The following is a 23,204-nucleotide window of genomic DNA, read 5'->3' as shown; positions in this document are numbered from 1 at the left end:
AAGTCACATCAGGTCTTTAGCCAGGTTATGTAAAGATTTTCTCATTCCTGCTTATGCCTTTGTCACATCCTGTTAGAATTGTTATGATGCACTTTATGCTTGCATGACGCAGTCATCCTTAAATCATCTTCAGTTTGATTGAAATTCTGCAACTAGGCTCCCAGCAATGTCTCCTTACTTTGGCATATATTGGATTTGTAGTGTTTAAACCTCCTGACACTGTCTCCAAGAAAATGTATGATTAGTTTAAATCTTCTTGACGGTTTATATTTTTATACAGCTTCAGCATTTGAAATTGAACACTGCAGCCAAGTTAAATCCATGTGGGTTAAATACTTGTGCTACTTATATATGCATCATTTGCTTGATTTACCTTAGCACTATATGACTGAGCAGAAGTGCTCACATTCTGTAATTATCTGTGCAGTAAATTTGCCAGGTGGCATATATGCACTTTAGTTTCTTCATTAGGTCCATAAACACTGTGATTAACACTGTGTGTGCAGCATTTAGTATTTTATGGATGATGTGTGAATACTTTTAAGGATAGGGCCAAAATGTGTTTCATTCACTAATTCAGCTGTTTGCTGCAGGATTAAAAGGATGGTGGGGGAATAAGTAATTGATGACAATACAAGAAGTTTGTGTCCAGAAATTTTACACGGGCTCAAATCAATCCACAACCAGTGAATCCATGAGGTGTTTCCTTCTGTTTGTTGCCCCACCACTTTCTCAGCTGCTATACTGGCTAGAATACAGTACTTACTTTTGTCTTACAAAATAGCTCAAAAAGTTTTTTCTGCATGGTCAAATGCCTGCTTATATTAGCCAACTCTTACACCCATATTTAACATGCAGGTCATTGAGGTCTTAAACGAGATCAAAACCTGCTGATGGTTCCTCGCTTGGGAATAAAAAACTTAAGGAGACTGCGCATTTGATGTTGAGACTTGTTTGTATAGGCTAGCTTTTAACTAGTGTTGTCTTTGTTGTGATTTAATATATTGTGAGTTATATTTTCTTATTTGTTGAAGACTGTTGTGAAGCAGTTACTGATTCTTATGTAGAAAGTTATTATATAAGTAAATTTTGATTCTTTACATTCTCTTTACCCTCACTTATACTTTGTCTTCTGTGCTAGCCGTGTGTTAGCATGTAGCCTAAAGCACTACCCTGCCTTTGTAAAACTTCACAAAGCTGTTCCAGTAGCTGTAAACTCCTTTTCTTTGTTTAGGCACAGCTTCAAGTAACTTTTAAAGATGTAGTGCATGAACAGCCAGTGATGTAAGTTAAATTGCTTTATTCTGACTGAAATTATGTTGTAGCCTAACAAAGTTTTTCAAATCAAAACTTGGGACAAATGTGAAATCAGCCTTAAAGAAAAAGAGGTTATAGATGATGATGTCAGTCTTTGCTTATGCCACCCTACTTGTGATCCTTTTGGATTAAACTGAGTGCTATTATAAGTAGAATTGTGGTTTGAGGTCCTGGAGAGAAAAACAAATAACTGGCACACTAATTCATAGCTCATATTAGCTTCTGCTCATAAGTGCAGTTAATTTTAGGCTAAGAGATAAACCTTAGTGTAAAAGATATATATATATATATATATATATATGTATATATATATGTATATATATATGTATATATATATATATATATATATATACATATATATATATATATATATATATATATGTATATGTATATATATATATATATATATGTATATGTATATATATATATATATATATATATATATATATATATTAGAACAGCAAAGATCTGATGTTCACTCGTATAGCGGTAACATGACAGACAGTGTTATAAGGTGTGCCGTTTTGGGAGGCTCAGAGCATTTACTGAAAATCTAAGTCAAGCCATAAATCCCAGCATTTTACAGGAAATGCTATGGAAATGAAACATGAAAGGTTTTATTGTGAGTTTTACAGCACTGAGCAATCCCTTTTTATCTCCTTACTTTCTTGGGAGCTTTCAGACAACTTATTGCAGTCCTGACCTTGGGTGCCATAATGCACAAGTACAATATCATCATTTCATATCAGGAATTTCAGAGGTATTACTTTTATTGTTTAGTTACACATGAAACTCCCTTGGAAGCCACTGTGCTCAGCAGGGATGCTCCATTGTGGTCACGGTTTTAATTTTGTTGCCTGTATTATTAATGTAAGTTAAAATATGCACTATATTCCTCCTGGTTTTTCTCTTTATCTACATTGTGATCCTGGCTAAATACTCACTTCTAACCAACCAGGAGAGCGACACGACATTACATGGAAACCGCTTCCTCTTGATCCTTGACCAAGGATAAATGATAGCAGTAGATGCACAGCGTGGCGTTTGATTCTTAAGATGCTGTTTACATCTGGAGTTCTCCTTTTTAATTATCCAGTGCCAGCCCTCATCTATGTTATCTGCAAGGAAAATGAGGTCGTGTATATATCAAAGTGCTTCTGCTGCCGCGTATTCCTCCCAGCAGGCGTTTCCTCTAATGTCATCTTAAACGTGACATGCAGTCGTGCACGTGGCTGCAAAGTTTCACATCCAATTTCACAGGTTTCAACTCTGAGTAATGATGCTAAACCAGAGACTGTCACTATAATCAAGTGAAGTTTTCGATTCTTGAAACCATTAAACAAAACGAGTGAGGAGAAAACTTGGCTCTATATGTAATAAATGCTTTATAAATTATGTACAATCCATTATAATAAACTGACTTTAAAAAGCAAAAGTGAGTGAGAGATACATTTTTCAGTATATCTCTGGATCCGTTTGACAGTTACTCAGACTGAAGTTGAAATAATGACTCAGTAACTGACCCGTTTGATGACTTCATGAATGTGCTTGTCTGATGTGTCCAATTGTGGCTTTGTGCTCTCTGTTAACAGTGCTACTTATAACACTGGATATGCCCGTATTTAGGCCACTTCACTCCCTCAGGCTAACAACTTGTGTGCATAATTCTGTGGGATATAACACACAACTGCTATATATAAAACAAGGTTAAGTCCTGAAACTAATAGATTGGTATTGACAAGGGTCAAAAGGCGGCGTTCTGTGATATGTGTGGCGCGATTTTCTGAGTGTTTTAGTCTGTTTCACAACAAACATGCAGTGACTAAAAACAGCTCTGATGTCTGCATTTCCTGAAACTCTGAGTCAGTCTGGCTCTCTTTCACAGTGTACCTTTTGTCCCATCTTCCTCCCATCAACCCCAAGTGGTCGCAGCAGACGGCTCCCTGAGCCTGGTTCTGCTGGAGGTTGTTTCATGTTAAAAGGGAGTTTTTCTTTCCTACTGTCACCAAGTGCTTGCTCATAGAGGGCCATCTGCATGTTTGGGGCTTTCTCTGTGTTATTGTAGGGTCTTTACTTGACATTATAAAGCAACTCGAGGTGGCTGTTTTTGTGATTTGGCGCTATATAAATAAACTTGAATTGATTTGAATTAAACTAACTAGCAGAGATTCAAGTTTTATCATAACGTCCTTGTTAGACTTTGAAAATAATGTCAGATAAAAACACTGTGCTATTAATTTCATCCACCATATGGTCGACGCTTCATAAATGTCAGTTTTACTTAAACTCAGTGGGAAGTTCTGGAAAAGGGTTGCTGACATTTACACTCAATTGAATATTGCTGAAGAGGTTGTTCATCAGACAGCAAGCGGCGTGCTTCCTGAGCGGAGCTCATTTGCTCCGGTGGAAAGCGGGAAACATGCCCAAGGTGTACTGAAGATGCAGTGCAGTGATGGCCAGAAATCTCACCTAAATACTTACCCTTATTGAAATGCTGTCAGACGTTTGCCGGGGAAGTCCCGGGGAAATGGAGGAGGAACTGTAATCCTCTGTAAAGCCGGAGAATCAGTATACAGCTGTACGGACTGCAGACTCACACCGGCATGAGTTGTACCTTCAAACTAGCTCACTAAAAGCCAGATAGGAATAAGCTGAAAGCATCTTCTTTATTGTAAATTTTTTTTGTTTTGTTTTTATGTGACGCTTGTACTGCAGTTAAGTTTCTCTCTTTACTTAACCAGGAAAGGCTTTAAAAACATATTCTTATTTATAATGACAGCGTGGGCAAAAGGCAAAACCTCTGGAGAAAATGGTATGAGAGCTAAAAAAGAAACATTAAAAGTCAAAAGAACAACAGCACACCCACTACTTACTAACACACAAATGGCATATGGGTATGTAACAGCACAGGTCATATTAATGTCCACAATAAATCCCTTGAATTCCTCCACCAGCTCGAATGATCAGTGAACAGACACATTATTTGTTTTGGGAAGTTTTATCCAAATGAGGCGAGCAGGACTCAATAAATATTGCAATTCGTGTGTGATGATAGCCAGTTAACAGAGGAATAGAGCGGACCAGTGATGACGTTTGATGGGAGCAAACGGAATAGCTGAGTCATAATAAAGAGCATCAAGCTTCTTGAAGGGCGCCCTTGCAAGCTGACCTATATATAACATCATCATTGACTAACATGGAGAGGAGGGGAACTTCACATGGCTGCTTATTCCTGCAGAGAAATGTGCACGTGTTAGACCTTGCTAGAGAGTCTCAAGCACTTTCTGCTGCAACAGCTACTGTTTGTGGTTTAGTCGGTAGTCACATCAGAAAGATACCTCGTATAGTGACTCAAATTAGCACCTTTTTTAAACATGAAATGGAAACGGCGTTCTGTCTCTGTCAGAATTTTATTAGAGTGCATATATCGGCTCATTTTAGAAATCCCATTAAGTCACTGAGGTTTAAATGGAACCAATTTAATGCTTCTATATTATCTCGTCATGCTTTACTTTAGTGTGCCGTGTTTTCTGTAAAGAGCTAAGGGGAGGGCTCAAGAAAATATTAATAAACCATTAACATCCCTGACGAGGGCACCGAACCCAGCACACCAGTAATCTCTGCAGGATCCCTTACCCCGTTCATTCAACAGCACGAAGAATTAAGATTTGCACAACAAGCTGCCCTTTGTGCCCATCAGCTGGTGATAGACCAACACTTTGGACGGGTACGTGTTTTGCAAGAATTTCACTCAATCTGAGTTCAGGCTTAAGTGGACTGAAACTAATTGCAGAATTTTTCAAGTGGCAGTGAATGCATTTCTGCAAATGACAAACGAACACTGGCGCGTATCTGGAAAAAAAAAAGGTCACGCTATACTGACAGTATATCTGTTTGTGAAATTGAACTTAATTATAGTGCAGTTGTTCTCGCTGCGTCCTGTTAAAGATCGTAGTTGTATGCCAAGCATTAAATCACATCCAGATCAATAAGCACAGACACTGTTGCTTTTTTCTTTCTGTTTTTTTGCAGTGCTGGTTGTGCAGCAGTCTAACTAGGGAGCTTTAATGCTCTCTCCAGCCTTGGTGCACACATACACACACAGTATGTACACACATAGAACACATTCTGCTGCTCAGCTAATCCTAAGCCATTTAACTTTAATGTCTTTAAATAGATAAATGATTAAATGGAGTGAAGTTCAGGCAGAAGAGTTCAATAACTATTCCAATAGATTAAAATCACATTCGTGCTGGGTGCTGCAGTGTGCAGTGCAGAAAGAAATGACACAGCACAGCATTGTAATATAAAAGAAATGAAAGAAATCTGTAAAAGGCAGCTATTTAGTTGTTTACTGTGTGTTATATATTTGGTAAAACCATAGATGCTGCAAACACTGATTTAGATGGTAGTGAATGGAGCTGTGTTGTTCTAAATGAGAAACAGTAAAACAACAAAAAGAAGTAACATTGCGTTAGCAGAGTTAACTCCAAAGCAAGCACAACTGCTTTAGGAGAACTCTGTCTTCATTACTGGAGCATGTTTGAGATTAGCAGTGGGTTTGTTGACATCATTAAGTTTTAAGGGCAGTGATAACCCGGCTATGGCTTCAAGTTTCCCCCGCTGGTGCCGTGATACTGTTCTCCCTTGTCAATAATTCCCATTTCTGTCATGGCTTATGCCGAGGCGGATGGTGAAGTAATTGGATGGACCATGTTGAACCAACATACTGGGGCTCAAAACTCAAAGATCTATCTAAACTGATGCTTCCCCCCCTACTGTCTGTCTGAGATACAGGCAGTTTTAAAAGACAAAAACTGGTGTGAATTAGATAAAATAAATATAGTATAATAGTTAAAGTTGCAGCATCTTATCATATTTTGTGTTGTGTGAGTCATAGTCCTCCTAGCTAGTGCAGTATACTTTCTTCGAACTGACCAGCGTAACACAGGCTGCCTGAATGCATAATAATGAACATTAAACATGGAGCACAGACATTTCACCTGAAGAGATGGCCTTGTTGCATATCTCAGTAATGTGCACTCAATTGCAAAATGTAAATATGCTGATGCTAGTAGGACCTATTCCTGTGTGTCGGTGATGGATTAGACACACAGATGATTTTGGAGGGGAGAAAATATGAGCTACTTTATGCTTCTGTCACTGCCTTTTTCATTTAGATTTTATCTTAAGTGACCCTAATTTCAATCACCTCCCACAAATGATGCTGTTGCTTCTGCCTTGTTCCCCTTTGCATCAGCTGTTCACTTTCGCAGAAAACAATGAGCGGGAATCCAAATCACTAACACGAGTAAGTCAATTAGGGTTCTAATATATAGCATTAGTTAGGCACCTTGGCAGCTGGTGATTAAACAGTGATAAATCAGAGCATTAGTGCCCACAGTTACTGTTCCTGCTCTCAAACACCTGCAGGGGACAGCCTCGGATTATGCTGCTATTGTGCTGGACTAATGCTGCATGCATACTCCCACACATGTGAACACAATAGGAAGGGATACCATAGATGGATAGATAGCATGCTTACATGGCCTGTATGCAGACACACACAGCACATGCACACATGCACAAGTCAGCAATATACTGGTGATCCATACAGACCGCATGTCAGTGTGTGCACACCTACACACGCACACACACACACACACCAAAGCCAGTAGACACTGCACCGCCTCACACACCAACTCTGCAGTGACGCGCGGAGGAAGACGGGAGGCCGCTCTTATTATAATTCAACGTCAGACCAAGTTTGATAAACGTCTACCCCCCACCCCAACCGCCCGACACCCCGGCTCCCCTCCCTCCCCATCTGTCTTTCCCTCCCCTCTTTCACTCTCCCTGGCCCATTTCAGTGGTCTTTATCCACAGTAGGGACCCGTAGATCCGCTCCCCCCCCCCTCTCTCCTCCACCACCACCACCTCCATCTTTGAGATAAAACACTGGCTTTAGATTTCCAGCAGCAGCAGCAGCAGAGGGCTGGCGCTGCAGTTGCGCTGGCACAAATTCAACGTGGGTGCACACAGTGAGTGAGAGAGTGAGAGAGAAAGAGAGAGAGACCTGCCGCATCTTGTGGATTTCTTTGCGAACAAGCCCGTGTACATGGTTCTCCCTGTTTCTTTCTCTCTGTCTCACACAGACCAGGAGCTGATTCCAGTTTTCGGAGAAAATGTGGCATCGCACAATAGCGGCAGTCCTTTTTTTACTCAATTCTTTGGGGCACTCGCTGGCAGGCTTTCCAAACCAAATCAACATCGGTAAGTTCAATGAGATGCACTGACTACATATTCATTTTAAAAACATTTACCACAGTCTAAATAGGACACCACTCTTTAAGTCTCAATTAGTCACTGCTTGAGGTTTTATTTTTGTTGTTGTTGTTTGTTTGTTTTTTGCTTAATTCGTTGCCAACTTCACTTCTTACCAACCCAAACTGGGATTTTGCGCGTCTTTGTGGGCGGTTTGTTAAAAAAAAATAAATTTATATAATTTTGTCAAAATGAGAATTATGGCGCATTATTAAGTGTGACAATGTATTACACATTTTTTCTTGTTTTTTTTTTTTTTGTTTGTTTCTTCCATTGAAATGAACTTACGTACGAGCCTCTGATATAATGCGATCACGCAGTCAGCCTGCCGTCCTTTTTTAGTGGGATTCGAGATAGAGCAAACGCAGGGTTATGCATGCTGGGGATGGACTAATTAAAGCGCTGTCTTATGTGACATTTTGTTTCCCGTAGGCGGACTGTTCATGCGCTCCACAGTGCAGGAACACAGCGCCTTCAGGTTTGCTGTCCAGCTGTATAACACCAACCAGAATGTGACAGAGAAACCCTTCCACCTCAATTACAATGTTGACAACCTGGAGTCCTCCAACAGTTTCTCCGTCACACATGCCTGTGAGTAGTTCTGCACTGTACCACTGCCTTTCTCTGCACAAGAACAATAAGAAACATTCCTGTTTTGGTACTATTTTTTTTCTCAGATTGGAATAAAAAGTGCTGCAAGTTCAGGGCTAAAAAAAACCCCCAAAACACGCAAACAGTCAAACACATGCGGAGTACATCAAATCATTTTTGCTCTAATAGTCTCGTTGGTAGGCCATTCCAAAAAAAAAAAAAAGGACACAGATGTTTATGAGCTGGAAATGGCATATGAATAAACACAGACACCTGCCAAGTGTCTGGCTTAATACTCAAACTCCTCAGTCACAGCATCCAAAATTCACCAGCTGGATTATGGAGCTTGATGGGCCGTAATTAGCCAAACTGATTTTTTTAAATTTAGTAATTCCAGAGAAGCTGATGAGCAGAACTTGGATGAATGTGCTCGAAAGTGCACAGGAAAAAAAACCCCAAAAAGCACTGCCACCGTGTTTGTTGGAGTATAGGATGAAGGGTTTCCATTAGGGACTGTGCAAAAAATGAATTTGGAAGAGTGGGCATTAAAATGTTGTGACTGTAAAACAAAAAGTTGTGGAATCAGACAAATAGAATTGAAAACACAAAAAAGATGAGCTGTGTTTACAAAGGTGAATAAGGAGACATCACTTTACAGGAGTTTAACAATGTTGACACATTCTCTGTTTATCCATGTGCAGGTATACCCCTTTGCAAACTCACCCATCCCACCCCATTAATGTTCAGGGGAGTTTGAATGTCACTTGTCCTTTTATAGCAGCTTTGAATATCACATTAGTGTCTATTAGCTTTATAGTGCTGCAGACTCTTCTATCTTCTCCCTCTGATGGATAAATAGCCCACAGTATCAGCTATAACATTCTCTAATCCACGTAGTCATCTCTGCAAATATGATGCACTCAATAGTAAGCTGCAAAGTGTAAGAAAGTCTCATATTTGGTCTACCAGTCCCTCGACTGCCATGTAGGGCACCGAGTTCTGTCTGGAGAATTAATTTGTTATCTTTTGTCTCACCAACTTTGCTTCACACATCACGGTTGAGGATCAGCTGCAGCTCTCCAAACTCTGTCAGCTGCCTTAGAGATGTCTGAGGAACCTAATAAAGTGAGAGTAGGGCTTAAAAAAAAAGAAAAGAAAAAGAAAGGGCACGAACACAACTACATCCCAGGCTCTCAATCATATTAAATGCTGTTGAGGTCATGTGGTTGGTGGTGAGTGTTAGCAGCTCTCACCGACGACCAGATTGAAGCAGCCTTGAGGAGAAGCTGCAGGCGGATGCAGGTTTACACACATTCACACGCTCACACCTTGACACTGCCCGGTTTGACTACAACCTTGCACTGTCAACTGCTGAGCAATTACACTGAAGCAGCTGTGGGGTCAGTGCTCAGCTCAAGGGCACTTCAGCAGTTGCTGTGGAGGAAGAGATGAATATTACACGCTCGGCTTGTCCGGATCAGGGCTAAAGCACAAACTGCAAAGAGTTTGTCCACAGCCACAACTGACTTTGACTAAACCTGAACCCATTGTTTTTGAAAGAAGCTTAAAGCTTTTCTTAAAGGATAAGAAGAAGAAGAAAGCTGATAATCAGGAGGATTAATTTCAGCCAGATAAGCTGATGCAAGCTTAGCTCAGTACTCTCCTGTTGAAAAAAGACCAGTTAGCAGCTCATTATGCAGACCAGCCAGGCCAGTTTGTGACTAAGGAATTTGCTTGAAAATGCACCAAACTACACAATTCTTATTATAGTAGTCTGGATTGCATAATGCCCCGCTTGCCTGGCAGGTGTCGATGTAGCAAATGAATGTGATGATTATGATTTGACACATTTCTATTTTGGCAAGAATTACACATTAGTCATAGCTGTGCTTTCCTACAGCAAGCCTCGTCAATTTTGATAATATTAGCAAGTGCTGATATGACTGAGATTTTAAATCTGCTCATTTCTTGTGATCCTTGAGACTGTCTACATAGCTCCCTCTTTAAATAAAACAATTGAAAGATAAAAAGAAACAGAGCAATTACTTTTTGCTTTCATCACTTGTTGTGTTTGCTTTGATTCTGAGTGGTTAAAAAAAAGCAGGACAACACTACAGACCTCCATCTAGGTCAGTCTGTAACAACCATCGCAAATTCCTAATGACAAATGTCTCTGTTATTGGCAGTGTGGATCAATAGGTGGAAATCCGTAGTCCAGCAATAGTGTGTGTGTCTGTTTGCTATCCAGTATGGAAAAATCAATTCTCACCAAGCGTTCTTTTTCCTTGTTTTTACCCTCCTCGCTAATATATGGCTGATTTTCCAACTGTCCCGTATCTCACATTTGCTGCTTACATTGCAGATATGAAAGTTAACAAACAACAAAACTTGTAAACATCCAATGATCGATTGCAGCAAACAATTTCCAGCCATTGCAACTTGACTGAATTGATTCCGACAAAGAGAACCTCACTGTGCTGTTGTGTTTATTATCTCACCCAATTTGTGGCTGGAGTGAAGCTGCAGGATGTATTGATGTGACACCTTGCCGCAGGCCAGGACTGATTGTGTGCATAAATGCAGAAATGGGAAGGTTATATCCATTAAGACTGAGGTCAGGGCAGGGATAACAGACAGTGGAGACAGACCTGATAGCTTGGCTGGGTAATAAGAGGAGAGTTAAGCTAAATGAGTGTGGGGATTATACTTTCTGCATGTGGCGACAGGCAAGCATTTATTTAACGTTTAATCAATTGAAGTGTTTAGCCTTTCCCTAACTCGCAGTAATTAACACGAGTGTTAAATGCGTGTGAATGAAGAGACATTTCTGAGTGATCCGTAAAAGCGCATTTTGTGCTTCTGCACCAACAGCGTACATTTTCAAGACTGCATTGTTAAAAAAAACTTTGATTAAGCTGTCAATATTTCACTGTATTTCTTATTAGGAGTGTTTATTGTGGCTAGTTATCCTTCCTCTGCTATGACTCAACCGGTGTGATGCTGCTCAGACAGAGGCTAATGTAAGAGCACTTCAGTGTGTAGGCAATGTACAGTTCCACTAATGCGCCACAGACCAGTTCATGCAGCCAGATCTCCTCCTCCTCCTGCTCTTCTTTTTCTTCTGCATTGTTGATGCTGCAGTGAATACTTTGACTCACCAAATCCAAATCGGGATATTTTACTTTTGTAAACTGGTATCAACAATAAGCGTGATATTTAAAGAGCTAAATATTGATGTTGGGGTTAATAATGCATACATAATATTGTATATGTCTCTGTAATTGCTCTCATTTCTCACTGACATGTTAAATCGAATTAATTTGCTAAATGTGAGTAATGACATTAGAATCATTTCTTTTCAAATTTCATACAGATGTCGTGATAAAATTGTTATCTTGAATTGTGTCATAGATGTTTTTCCTTCCCACTGTGGCCAAGTGCTTGCTCACAGGGTGTCATCTGATTGTTGGGGCTTTCTCAGTATTATTGTAGGGTCATTACCTTACAATAGAAACTGCCTTGAGGCGACTGCTGTTGTGATGCGACACCATATAAATAAAACTGATTAGGACTGAGAATTAGAATTCTTTTAGCCACATTAATCATGTAGGGAAATACCATTAGTATTATTTCAATGTCTCAAGTGCATGTTTATTCATAAAATGCCTTAAAATGTTCACTTGTTTTTTTTAAATTAATATGTATGATTTTAAAATGTTTTTAAATCTAATTTCTAGCACCAATGTTGCTATTTTTACCCTGTCTACTTATGTAGATTATGCACTCTAACTTGATTTTTAAGGCAGGATCTATTTTTGAAACAAGTCAGACTTTGATCTACTTTCCAATGTAGAAGGCTATACCAGAAAGAGAACGTCAAATCACAGCAAACCTTATTCATTTATAGTAATGACTGTTTTAGTTTAATTGAATTCAGCTTTTTATATATTGTTATATAGTAACTAGTAATCCATCCCTTATTTATTCCACAACTTGTTCCAACACACTCTGCACTCTTGCACTATAAATGTGCTGCACATGTTGTCAGTTTGGTCTGCTGACTACTTTGTTCACTGATAGCAAAGAAACAGCCAGGCCAGTGTGTGTTCAAATACTTTGACAATAAAGCTGATTTTGATTCCTTATTCACATGACACCAAATAACAAGTCACTGCTTTATACAGTAATCCAATGATAGCCTGTGAGCAAGCACTTAGTGACAGTGAAAGAAAGACTCCCTCTAACAGGAAACAAACCTCAGCAGAACCAGGCTCAGGGAAGGGCTGTGACTGGTCAGTGGTAAGGGGAAAAAATAAGAGAAAAAGGAGATCACAGTGACACTGGACATGGGCATTTGGCATAGTTTTATTAGTCTATGTAACTGGGAGGAAAATATTTATATTATTCTTTCTTTTTACTCAAAAACTTCTTTAGAGTTTGAGCTCCATCAGACTGTTTTTGTACCTGTGAAAGTGCTTAATGGCAACATGCGGTTTGGTAAGATAAACATATTCAGATGATGCTGTAGTGGGCGTCAGTAGCTCAGGAGGTAGAGCAGGCCATCTACTAATCAGAAGACTGGTGGTTTAATCCATGGCTACTCCAGTCTGCATGCCAAGTATCCTCAGGCGAATAATAAATATTATAAAGTTTGTATCTGTCTTGTTTGAAACTTGTATGAAAAGCATACAAGAGTGAAAACAGATATAAGATCCCTTGAAAAATTATATAATGAAACTTGTATGTTTTGGATACTTACTAAAACAATATATGAAAGTAATGAGAAAGTGGCCACTTTCATGAGTAAATCATATAAGTTTTTACTATTTCTTTTCCATATGGGAAGATACTAGCCCCAAGTTGCTCTCCAATGCATCCGTTGGAGTGTGAAAGTTAGATAGAATGCACTTAACCTCTTAAGCCCCAAGCCTACCTGATCTCCTGCTTTTTGCCCCCGTATCAGGGGGCGTTGGGGCTTAAGAGGTTAAGCATATAAAAGGTGCTTGGGTGAATGAGGGATGTTGTATAAAGTGTGTAGAAAAGAATCAGTCCACCTTAAATTCCCATTTACTATATAGTGCAGTTCATTTGAAATTTATATCCAAGTGTTTACTTGGAACGTTTCGTGACATTAAAAGGTGTAATTTAAAACATAGTAAAATGTATTAAATTGGCTTCATCTGTACCCGTAGAGACCTTGTATTTTCTTATACAGGATGAGGAGGGAGATCAGGGGAGGAACAACAGCACACAACTTCTAGTGTTTATTTTGAATAGAAAGGATCACCTGGTGTGAAAGTCACCTTGTTCTAAGTTGGGTATGTGTTCTGAATGTTTATAGTAGTAGGAGCTCTGCAATATAAGGAATAATTCATAGATGTAGGATCTATGCTTGTTTGACTTCTTTCCTGAAGTTTAAAGTTTGATGAAAAGATCAGTACTATTTTCATGTTTGTACTGTAAATCTTTGTGCTTGAGCTTAGCACGAACATTGTATATATATCTTGCTTTATTAATTCATAAAAAAAGTAAAAACAACACATTATGTTTTTTTTCTTGGCTAGACATGGAAACTTTCTGTAGATTTGTTATGTCCATGGAGCTGCAAGGCTACAAATGAAAACATATTTCAGTTTGGATCACTATAGGCAAAAGAAGATTGATATTTCTAAACACAGGAACTGGGCAGGCATTGGCGACAACAGATATGACATTTAGTAAGTCAGAGAAAACAGAAATGGAGGAGCTGGGGTGGAGGTGGGTTGCAAAGCAGCTTGCAGACGTGGAACAATTGTGGGCAGATGGAAGCACCCGAATCGTGCAGCATGCAGTGTAGTAATACATCATGTGAAGGGGAATGAGCCTGACTCTTCAGCTTGTCTGATCTGATGCCATATTTGATTAATTAATTATTGAGCAGCATACATGCTACCCGTGCTACACCGAGCACAGCTAGCTGTGCCCCCCCCCCCCCCCCCCCCGCTTCCAATCTTTGTGTAGCTGAAGTTATCAGAGCATTATATGTTTTAAACATTTGGCACAAATCTTTCCCCCCCTTTTTTTTTAAGTTACTATAGCAAAACAAACATGCTGCAATGTGAGCAAGCAATACAAAACAATCTTCATCATAACTCTGAGAACTCATTTAAACAGACAAGTCATGGATGATGCACGAGCATCAGAGACAGGGTTGTCAAATCATTTGGCCTGAGGGTGAGCGTGCTTCATGATAGTTACTATGTTAAGCCATACTCTGCACAGATATAATTAATGTTTATAGAAACAGGTTTTTTTTTTTTTTTTTTAATATAGCAGTGAGGTCACTGATCATCTGAGGACAAAGCATTCCACTCTTGGCTTCAAAGCTTCATTGTGAAATTCTGAATTCAATTATTAAAACTTCACCATGAAAAACACACTCACCACCTTTGCTTACATATTTGGCCAGTCAGATGTTTGTGTCTGAAAGCTTTAAATGGAATCTCTCGGTTTGGGAGCCCTTGAACAAAAAAGAGACACTTAGCCAAAAGCATGTCCTTTTTTCACGATGCACTGATAAAAATATCTGAGTTACTGCTACTGCAGCCAGAGTCCTGTCAGTTTGAATGACCTGTGCCAAGTTGACAAGTACTCATCGTCAGATTTGTCACGGCATTTTCACGCCATTTATAATGTCTTTAGGAAAATTTTCTCTAACTAAAGAGGCATTTCAGGTGCATACAATATGGTTTTCTAAGCACTTTCACTCACATGAATAGTTTAAATCTTAGTTTAATAAGAGCTTTTAGGGTCCTTTGCTGTGGGGCAAGACATGACTCATGGTCCATCATGCAGCACAAATGCATTAGGTTTCTATTGAACGAGGGAGTGCTAATGCTAAATAACTACAACAGAGGCATTTAAATATCAGTTGACTGAATGCATACCTGCCAATCATTTGAAAAGAGCAATAAGTATTCAGCCGAATGAGCTCGGCACGATCGTAAGAAATAATCTTATTTGTTGTTTTGCTCAAACTTAGTCAGTCGACCGTGGCCGGTCATAATGCTGCGAAATGGCAGAACAGTGCCGGATAGCTCTGGGGGCAAGCCACTGGAGATGTGCAGTTAGTCTTTCATCCTGTGCATCAGAATGTGCTTACATGTCAGCGCTGTAACACAGTGACGGTGATCACTACTGACAATCTACAGTGACGCTGCAGCAGTTTGTTGCAGCCTTACACAACGTCCTTCAGCATGGCTACCTCTGAAATCTCTGCCGTTATTCGTTAAATGTTACCTGAAATTATTCAAGGACAACAAGCTGTGCGCGTCACAGAATAATGCACAAGAAAACCAAAGATGCCAGCGGGGCAGTGAATAATTTAGAGAAGCTGCTTTCATGAATTTGTTTAGTTGTATGAGCGTTCAGTCTTGAAGGTAAAGAGGGGAAAAAATCATGTCTTTGCTCCAGTGTTTCTGTGTTTTTTAAACAAGAAAGAATTCGCGGCCCATTTGTTTTCTATTTATATTTGATACATGAGCCTATTCTCAGTGCTTTCTATTGTGAAACATTTTTCACCTGATATTTCACAATACATTAGTTAGAGCTTGTAAATTGTGCATTTATAACTTCTTCACTCTACTTTTTTAAAACTGAGTATATTGCATTACTCTGTCTATTATAACTGTGGTCTTTGGTGTTTTTGCAGCATGTGCAAAGGATGCGGAGGTGAAATACATTCAAGTATGTTCACATAATACTCCAGTAGCCACAATCCGTGTGTGTTTATTGCTGCTGCAAATTTCTTTTTGTCATGGTTTAGCATGTGGGCAATCTCCAGTTTTATTTCTCAGATTAGAGCTAATCCAACGAGTGTTGCCTGGCTCTTTGTGTATAATGAATACCTGCAGGGGGATAACCCACTGGAAGAAAATGTGTGCCTTTATAAAGCTGTAATCTGTAGAGAAGAGGGAATTCCAGCCAACATTCAACAACACTGCCGGAGGAGAAACACCTACTCAGCCCTCAGTCTCTATCATGCCCTGTGCTTTCTCTGTGGTTGGTCAGCTGAGACAAATTGTGCAACAATGCAGACTGTAATGTGGATAAAAATATGATAGGCTTAAATGTCATAACATGGGAATCATTTAAAATGTGCACGCTGTGAATTCAGCCCGACTTTCTTCATTATCAAACATTTACAATGATGTTTGGTTTTTTTGTTTTTTTTAGGTCAAAGTAAGCTAGCAGGTCTACACAGGTTAAGCAGTAAGAATGCAGTTTATTTCAGATCAGATTCGATCCTGCAAAGAGAGTTGTTATTAGAAAATATAACAAGCACAATGTTTGAATTATTTTTTAATACACTTACTGCAAAAAAGTGGTTTTTAAGCGTGTGGAGAGCCTAAATTGCTGCTAATAACTAACATGCTAATGGCCCTGTGAGACCGTTGAGCTAAACGCTAACACCAGCATGCAACATACCCACAGTGACAATGTGGAAATGGAGTAGGTGAAATGTTTTCCACATTTAGTGATCATCTAGTAACCAGTGAGCACTTGCTTTAGGTTTTCGGCAGCTGCTGTGAAATCAACTGCTAAAGCCCCAATCACAGAGGCCTAGAGATCAGTCAGTGACCCCTGGCAACCACTAATCGAGAGAGAAAATAGAGTATTCGTCAGACAGCTAGAGAGTGGTTGCTGGCAGCTGATAAGATAAAATTGATAACAAAGACATATACCTGTAGTTTGCATAGATAAGAGGTAAAGATAAACCTTTATTAGTCCCACACGTGGGAAATGTCACTGTCACAGCAGAAAGTAGACAGTGCAAAGTTACAGGAGCAGAAATTAAGAAAAAAAATGGAATAGGATAAGATAAAATAACATACTATATACAATAGAGTAAAATACTAAATTACACTTAGTGTTATTGCCCATGTGCGGATGTGTGTGTTTGGTCAGCTACAAAGTCTTTGTTGTGGAGTCTGACTGCAGTAGGAAGGAAAGACCTGCGGAATCTCTCCATCCCACATCGTGGGTGCCGCAGCCACTGAAGGAGCTGCTCAGTGCTGTCAGAGTCTCCTGCATGGGGTGGGAGATGTTGTCCAACAGGGATGACAGCTTAGCCACTATTCTTCTGTCACTCACCACCTCTACTGGGTCCACAGCATCGAAGATATCAAAGACCTGGACTTGTGTGCAAACATTTGCAAACTACTCGCCAAATGCTAGCGCAACTGTGAAAAGTGCAATGCAGCCTAAAAATGGGAACGCTGTCGCTTGCAATAGTACAAGGTGCTGATTTAGTTTAAAGGTGAATGCTCACTGTTTCGAGTTTGTGTCTCAGGCTCAGTTTGTGTTGCAATTTCACCGCAGCTCAGCGTGTGAATGGGAAGTATTTGTACACAAGTTGGTGTCTACCGTGCAAACTCTGGATTAACAATCCAAGATGACGACAGTGAATCTTTAAAACTTTTGATCTATACTGTAACTGTTGTGTATTTTAGACTTGTTAAATAAGCCATTCACACAGCACTGACAGGCTCTGTCCATGGACATGCTGCAGCGGTGTTTATAACCACAAAAAAACAAGTATTTAATGTTTCGCTAGTGATGCATGAATGGCTCAAACTCGCTAAGAAGCAAAACATTGTGTTTTTCCTTGCTTATCTGACTTTATTACTGAAACACACTCAACTCGAGAGTCTGACGTCCGTGATATCTGGAGCATGGCCTGTGTGCCCAAGGCCTTATCTTTTCATTTTTTAAATTGTAACATTTGCTAATTAGCACTGAGCTAAAGTATAACTGACGCCAATAGATATTTGACCATAAGATGGTGGGGAAATTAACAATGACCAATGGTGATGAAACTTAGTGATCAAGTGATAACTTAGTTTCATCATGAGAGGAGGTAGTTTGTAGCAAATTTATCATTATAGATTATTTATTTTTGATACAATAAATAACTCCATGAAATTGAAGATGCCATTATCGGCTTTAATAATGAAGTCATGAAGTTTGATTTGCTACTTTTTTAGTTCCTTCTATTTATTTACTTTCCATTTCATTCTTCATTATTTCTTTGCTTGTTTATCTTCTTTAATTTTCCATTTGATTTGTGAATATATTCTTTACTTAATGCATTTTTTTCTGTACTTATGTTCATCATATCTTTTATAGACACAAAGGAGAAAACACAGTGAAATTAAATAATAAGCGATAAGTCTCAGTTGTAGTGAGATGTTGAGTAAGCCATGACAGTCACCTCTCCTTTTCCTGCTTAGAGGAAAAGCCAGAGGACAAGCAAAGCCAATAGGACAGTCTGACTATAACTATAAATGTTTTTCATGACCATCTGTGAGCTACAGGATCAAAGTGCCGGGTGACTAACTTTCAGAAAGACATCATAGGCTTAGACACAATTATACTGAATTGACATTAATAGAAATTCTCTTTAATTTTGCTGCCCTACTGTGTTGACAGAAAAGTGTTCTGACACAAACCTGCTGTTATTCAGGTGGAAATGTGATCCTAAAAGTGTAACTGCAAGTCTGCCTTTCATTTTCATACATAAAAGTCAAAACTGGATTGCAGGATTGGGCTTTCTGCTATGCCCTTCACTATAACCTACATGCTCTAACTTGCTCAAAAATGCTTGAAGGATCAAGCTGTCCAAATAAAAAAAGAAAACAAAATCTTTTGATTTGCAGCATCCTGAAAGGTCAAATAACCATAATGGCTTTATAAAGGATAGCGACACAAATCTAATCAAACACAACTACTTTGTGCTTTAAAAGCAGACAGCTTTGGTTATGCAGTACGTGATTACTGTTCTATAAAGGACTTCCAGTTTCTTGTAGCATTTGTGCCTTATGACCTTAAACATCTGTTGTCAGACTTGGCCTTTTATTTGACATGCTTCCACTTATGCTTCCAAACCTAGGCTGCTTTATTCTTTCCACTAGTGCTGAGGAAAACTGAATTGCAGACTTTTCACATCTTGCCGTTGAAGCGTCTAAAAATAGAGTTCTTTTTTTGAGCCTGTGCGCAACAGCACATGAATTGTTAGACATGTTAGACTGGGGTATTAATTGGGAAAAAAAATATAGACTGCATTTCACACGGTTGTTGTAATTATAGGATTTTTGACATCATGTGCTGCAAAAAAATACTGTTGATGAATGTTTTCAACTCGCAGCTCAGATACAAGCATACTGCAATAAAGCATCTACAGAATATTATAATCACTCTGTATAGATAGTGATTCTACCTCTTCAGCCTCTACTGATAAGTGCATGCATAGTGGGCTTAAACCACTTTATGACCACATTAACAGCTTTTACCGGTAGTTTTGCATCATCAGATATAAATATTCAAGAAAAATCTGTTTGCATCCTGTCCAGCTAAAACATCCCACAGATACTGCCAGGATGCACATTACCTAGAATAACAGAAAGACATGCTAGCTGTTTGCTGTTCAGCTTAGCGTCCAGCTTGTTTCCATTAGGAAACAATGCATTCACTGATGCATACTGCTAACAAAACAAAGGGAACACTCACAATATAAAACCAAGCTTGTTAAACTTCAGGGATATCAATCTATCCAGTTAGGAAACATAAACCCTTGTGGGTCCATTTTACCTTCTTTGGTGCAAATGAAAGTGACAACAGGTGCACTGGAGAGGCAACAACAAGAGAACCTCCCCACAGAAGGGAATGGTTTAGTAGGAGGTGGTCACAAACCACTGCACTCCCCTTAACCTGCCTGAGTGATTTTTCCAGTTTTGCTTTTTTTCAGTGTCCTTGTTGCTAGTGGTAGCATAAGAGGGTACCTGCAGTCGATTCAGATTACACAGGTTGTCCAACTCCTCCAGAAATGCACATCCAAACCTCTGTTACAGAAAGATCTGCTGCATCTCTCAGCGCAGTCTCAAAAAAAAAAAGAACATACCAGAAGACGGGGCATTGCATGAACAGAACTGGAAGGGCATCGACCCGGCAACATGACAGGTATCTGTTTCCTTGTCCCAGGGAAAACAGGAGGATCACTGGCAGAGCACTACAGCATTACCTCCAGTTGGCTACTGATGTCCATATTTTTGATTAGATTTCCCTAGAAAGCCAGACATCCTTTAATGGGAACTTTGCTCGCAGCTCATCTGGCATTTTTTCTGAGAACACAAGAACTGGCAGGAACACCACTGGCACCTCATTTTCTTTATAGGTGAAGATTTCTACTTTTCTAACATGTAGGAGGTTCTGAGAGTTTGGAGATGCTGTGGTGAACGTCATGCTGCCCTCAACATTATCCAGCATGACTGGTTGGGTAGTGGTCTTTGGGCGGGCATGTCCTTGGAGGCGTACACAGACCTCCAAGTGCTAGTCGAAAATATCCTAACTGCTGTTAGATACTGTGATGAAATCCTCCGACCGTTTGTCAGACCTTATGCTGGTGCAGTGGACCCTGGGTTGCTCCTGATGGAAGACAGTTTCCGGCTTCATGTGAACAGTGTGTAGACAGCTCTTGAACAATGAAGATCATTGACTGACTGTGATGTTCCTCAGAACAGAATCCAATTGAGATCCTCTGTAATGTTATGTATCAGTATACCAGACACTGACAAATAGCACCATACGCTGCCCAGAAGCGAACTCAACTCATAATCCAAATTTGAGAAGGGATCCCCTAAGACACCATCGGCTGTCTCATCAGGCGTGTGCCCAGATGTTGTCTGGAACGCACACAGACTCAGAGGTCAGCCTGTGATTTTTTTTTTACTTTGACTTTTGGTGTGATTTTCAATCCAGCTCTCAAAGTAATGATGTTCATGGTTTCAACCCCTTGATGATCTTCTGGCATTTCCTGTTACACCACCCGAGTTGGTGAATATGTTCAGTGTTTCTAGTTTTCTCTTTGGCCCTGTCCTTTACAAGCCGGCACAGCTGCATGTTGTATTTTGTTCACTGGCTTCTTTATTTAGTGAACATGTGACCCTGTGACAGCGCAGAGCAGGTATCCCCATGTGGCATAAACCAATGTGACTTCCCTCACGTCCCTGTGTAAAACAATCTGAAGCCCTCCTGCTTTCCTCTGCTCTTGCAGACGCAGCTCTTTGGCAGTGGAAAAATAACTTCCCGCCAGGCAGCAGTAAACACATTAAGAGGTTATTTAATATTGTCACAAAAAATAAAACTGTTGTCCTGACTTTGTTCATATGCAGCACCCAATCCTCTCAAACCTCACAGCTCTGAACAGTGAAGCTCAACTCCTCGTCACAGCACGAGTTATCCACTGTTTATTTCTTCATTCTTACTGTCTTAGGCGCATAAAGTTCAATTTCCTTACTGCGTCTGCTGTTCGCTTCTCAGGAGAGGACAGCAGCTCACCTTTATTTCCATTCTGAGATAGAGCTATAAGAATCCAGTTTAAAGGCTCAGATCTGCTGTGCACATACAGGTTCATCCCACCAACAGCAATTTTGTTGATGGACTCAGACTAAAAAAAAAAAGAAACGGAGAAGACATGTGACGGTGTTGGTGCTACTGGAGCTGCTGTGTGTAATTCTTAAGCTTGAAAAGGTGAAGAGAATCAGAGGGTGAGGGGTAAAAGAGAGAGAGGCAACAGTGACAGACAGATGTGGGTGTTTGTTAGGTGATGAATAAGATGAGAGTCGACAAAGGGTGAAGAGAGCTGAATTTCTCCAGCTGGATATTAATCATGGATGGAAGGCCTGTGTTAGTATTCTGAACAGAAACGCACAGAGCAGTAAAATAGCTTCACTTCACCACTGTAATAAAGTCAATGATGCGTAACTTCATTTCTGACCGTGATCAGGGGAATTTACTGTAGTTGGCTGGTGTTTACAGCTTCATGAGCCCAAATATATGATTTCATTAGTCCTTTGGGAGAACAGGCTGTCCGTTTAACCTTGACAATCAAAAGATAATGCAGTCATTTTGCCAATAGGATCGGATGATTTTCGATGAGCTGAGAGGTGTTTATTTATGGCAGTGTGCTATTTTGCATGAATAACACGAGCTGGATGTTGCTGTGAATCTGTAATTTGAGGCGAAGCATGCTGATTTTAAAAGGAATCGATCTTTTCTGACATTTTTTCTGGCTTTTGTTTTGCTTAAATGTTTGAGTGCAGCACCCCCTTGATTATATAACAGGTGCACTGTGGCCATCCAAGACGCACACAGGCTGATCTGATGATAAAATGAGAGAGGGAGAGATGACTGAACCGAATCATCAACTATGTGTGGGTGACGGAATGGCTGTCTTAATGGAAAAGTCAAACGAACAGAAGCAAATGGTGAAAACATCCAGCAAATAACACATGAAATCGCAGATCTGTGAAATTATTTTACTCTGACTGCAATCATAAAAACTTAAAAACTCTTTTTTTAATTTGACCAATCATTTCTAGACTTTAACTCCTAGTTTAGACTATATGTAGTTTTTCAACATTCCCTCAAAATCCACCGACACATAAAAGTAACAATGGTAGAAAAGTACACATGTAAAATTGTTTTATGAAGCTTTTGATTTTATATGCATTTATATTTGCTTCTGCTGTTGCTGCATTTCTTGGTGCATTAAGCAGAGCATACAGTCTAAGGTCATGCATGCGCATTCTCGTGTGCCCGACAACGTAAACAGGACTTTCTCATCAGTAAAACACTACTGAAGGATAAAAACGCCCGTTTTCCATCAGTGATTCGTGAGTCATGATGATTTAATGCATGAATTAATGCAATGTGCATCCTGAATCCTGACGAGTGGAATAGGCCACCAGCTGTTTCTTTGCAATAAATTATGCTTAATTTCAGAAGAAGCACAAATTACTTTTTATTTATACAATTTGCTAATGAGATTTGCTATTATTTATATTTTGTTATGATTTCTTGAGCCTGTGCCGTGCATGTGTGTAATCAAAGTTTCTTTCAATAAATCAAATGCTTCCCATCGGTCGAAAACATGC

At 39.6% G+C, this 23,204-nt stretch overlaps 1 protein-coding gene across 8 annotated transcripts in view; it reads left to right on the top strand.

The window, feature by feature from the left end:
* Nucleotides 1-7,220: 7,220 nt before the first annotated feature.
* The window catches only part of LOC146509674 (glutamate receptor 3-like), a 78,717-nt gene continuing 62,733 nt past the window's right edge, over nucleotides 7,221-23,204 (top strand). For 4 of the 8 annotated variants that reach the window (XR_014876615.1, XM_085175907.1, XM_085175913.1 and 1 more), the window contains exons 1-2: nucleotides 7,221-7,590; nucleotides 8,074-8,232. Coding sequence is in view for 7 of the 8 variants with exons in the window: in XM_085175907.1 (XP_085032033.1) it covers nucleotides 7,503-7,590; nucleotides 8,074-8,232 (247 nt within the window). In the remaining variant the exon portion in view is untranslated. The remainder of the gene's footprint in view (nucleotides 7,591-8,073; nucleotides 8,233-23,204) is intronic. The other 4 variants (XM_085175906.1, XM_085175912.1, XM_085175908.1 and 1 more) reach the window with 3 other exon arrangements.

Source organism: Neolamprologus multifasciatus, chromosome 10 (assembly GCF_963576455.1).
Source record: "Neolamprologus multifasciatus chromosome 10, fNeoMul1.2, whole genome shotgun sequence".
NCBI lineage: Eukaryota > Metazoa > Chordata > Actinopteri > Cichliformes > Cichlidae > Neolamprologus > Neolamprologus multifasciatus.
This window is presented reverse-complemented; position numbering and strand designations above follow the sequence as displayed.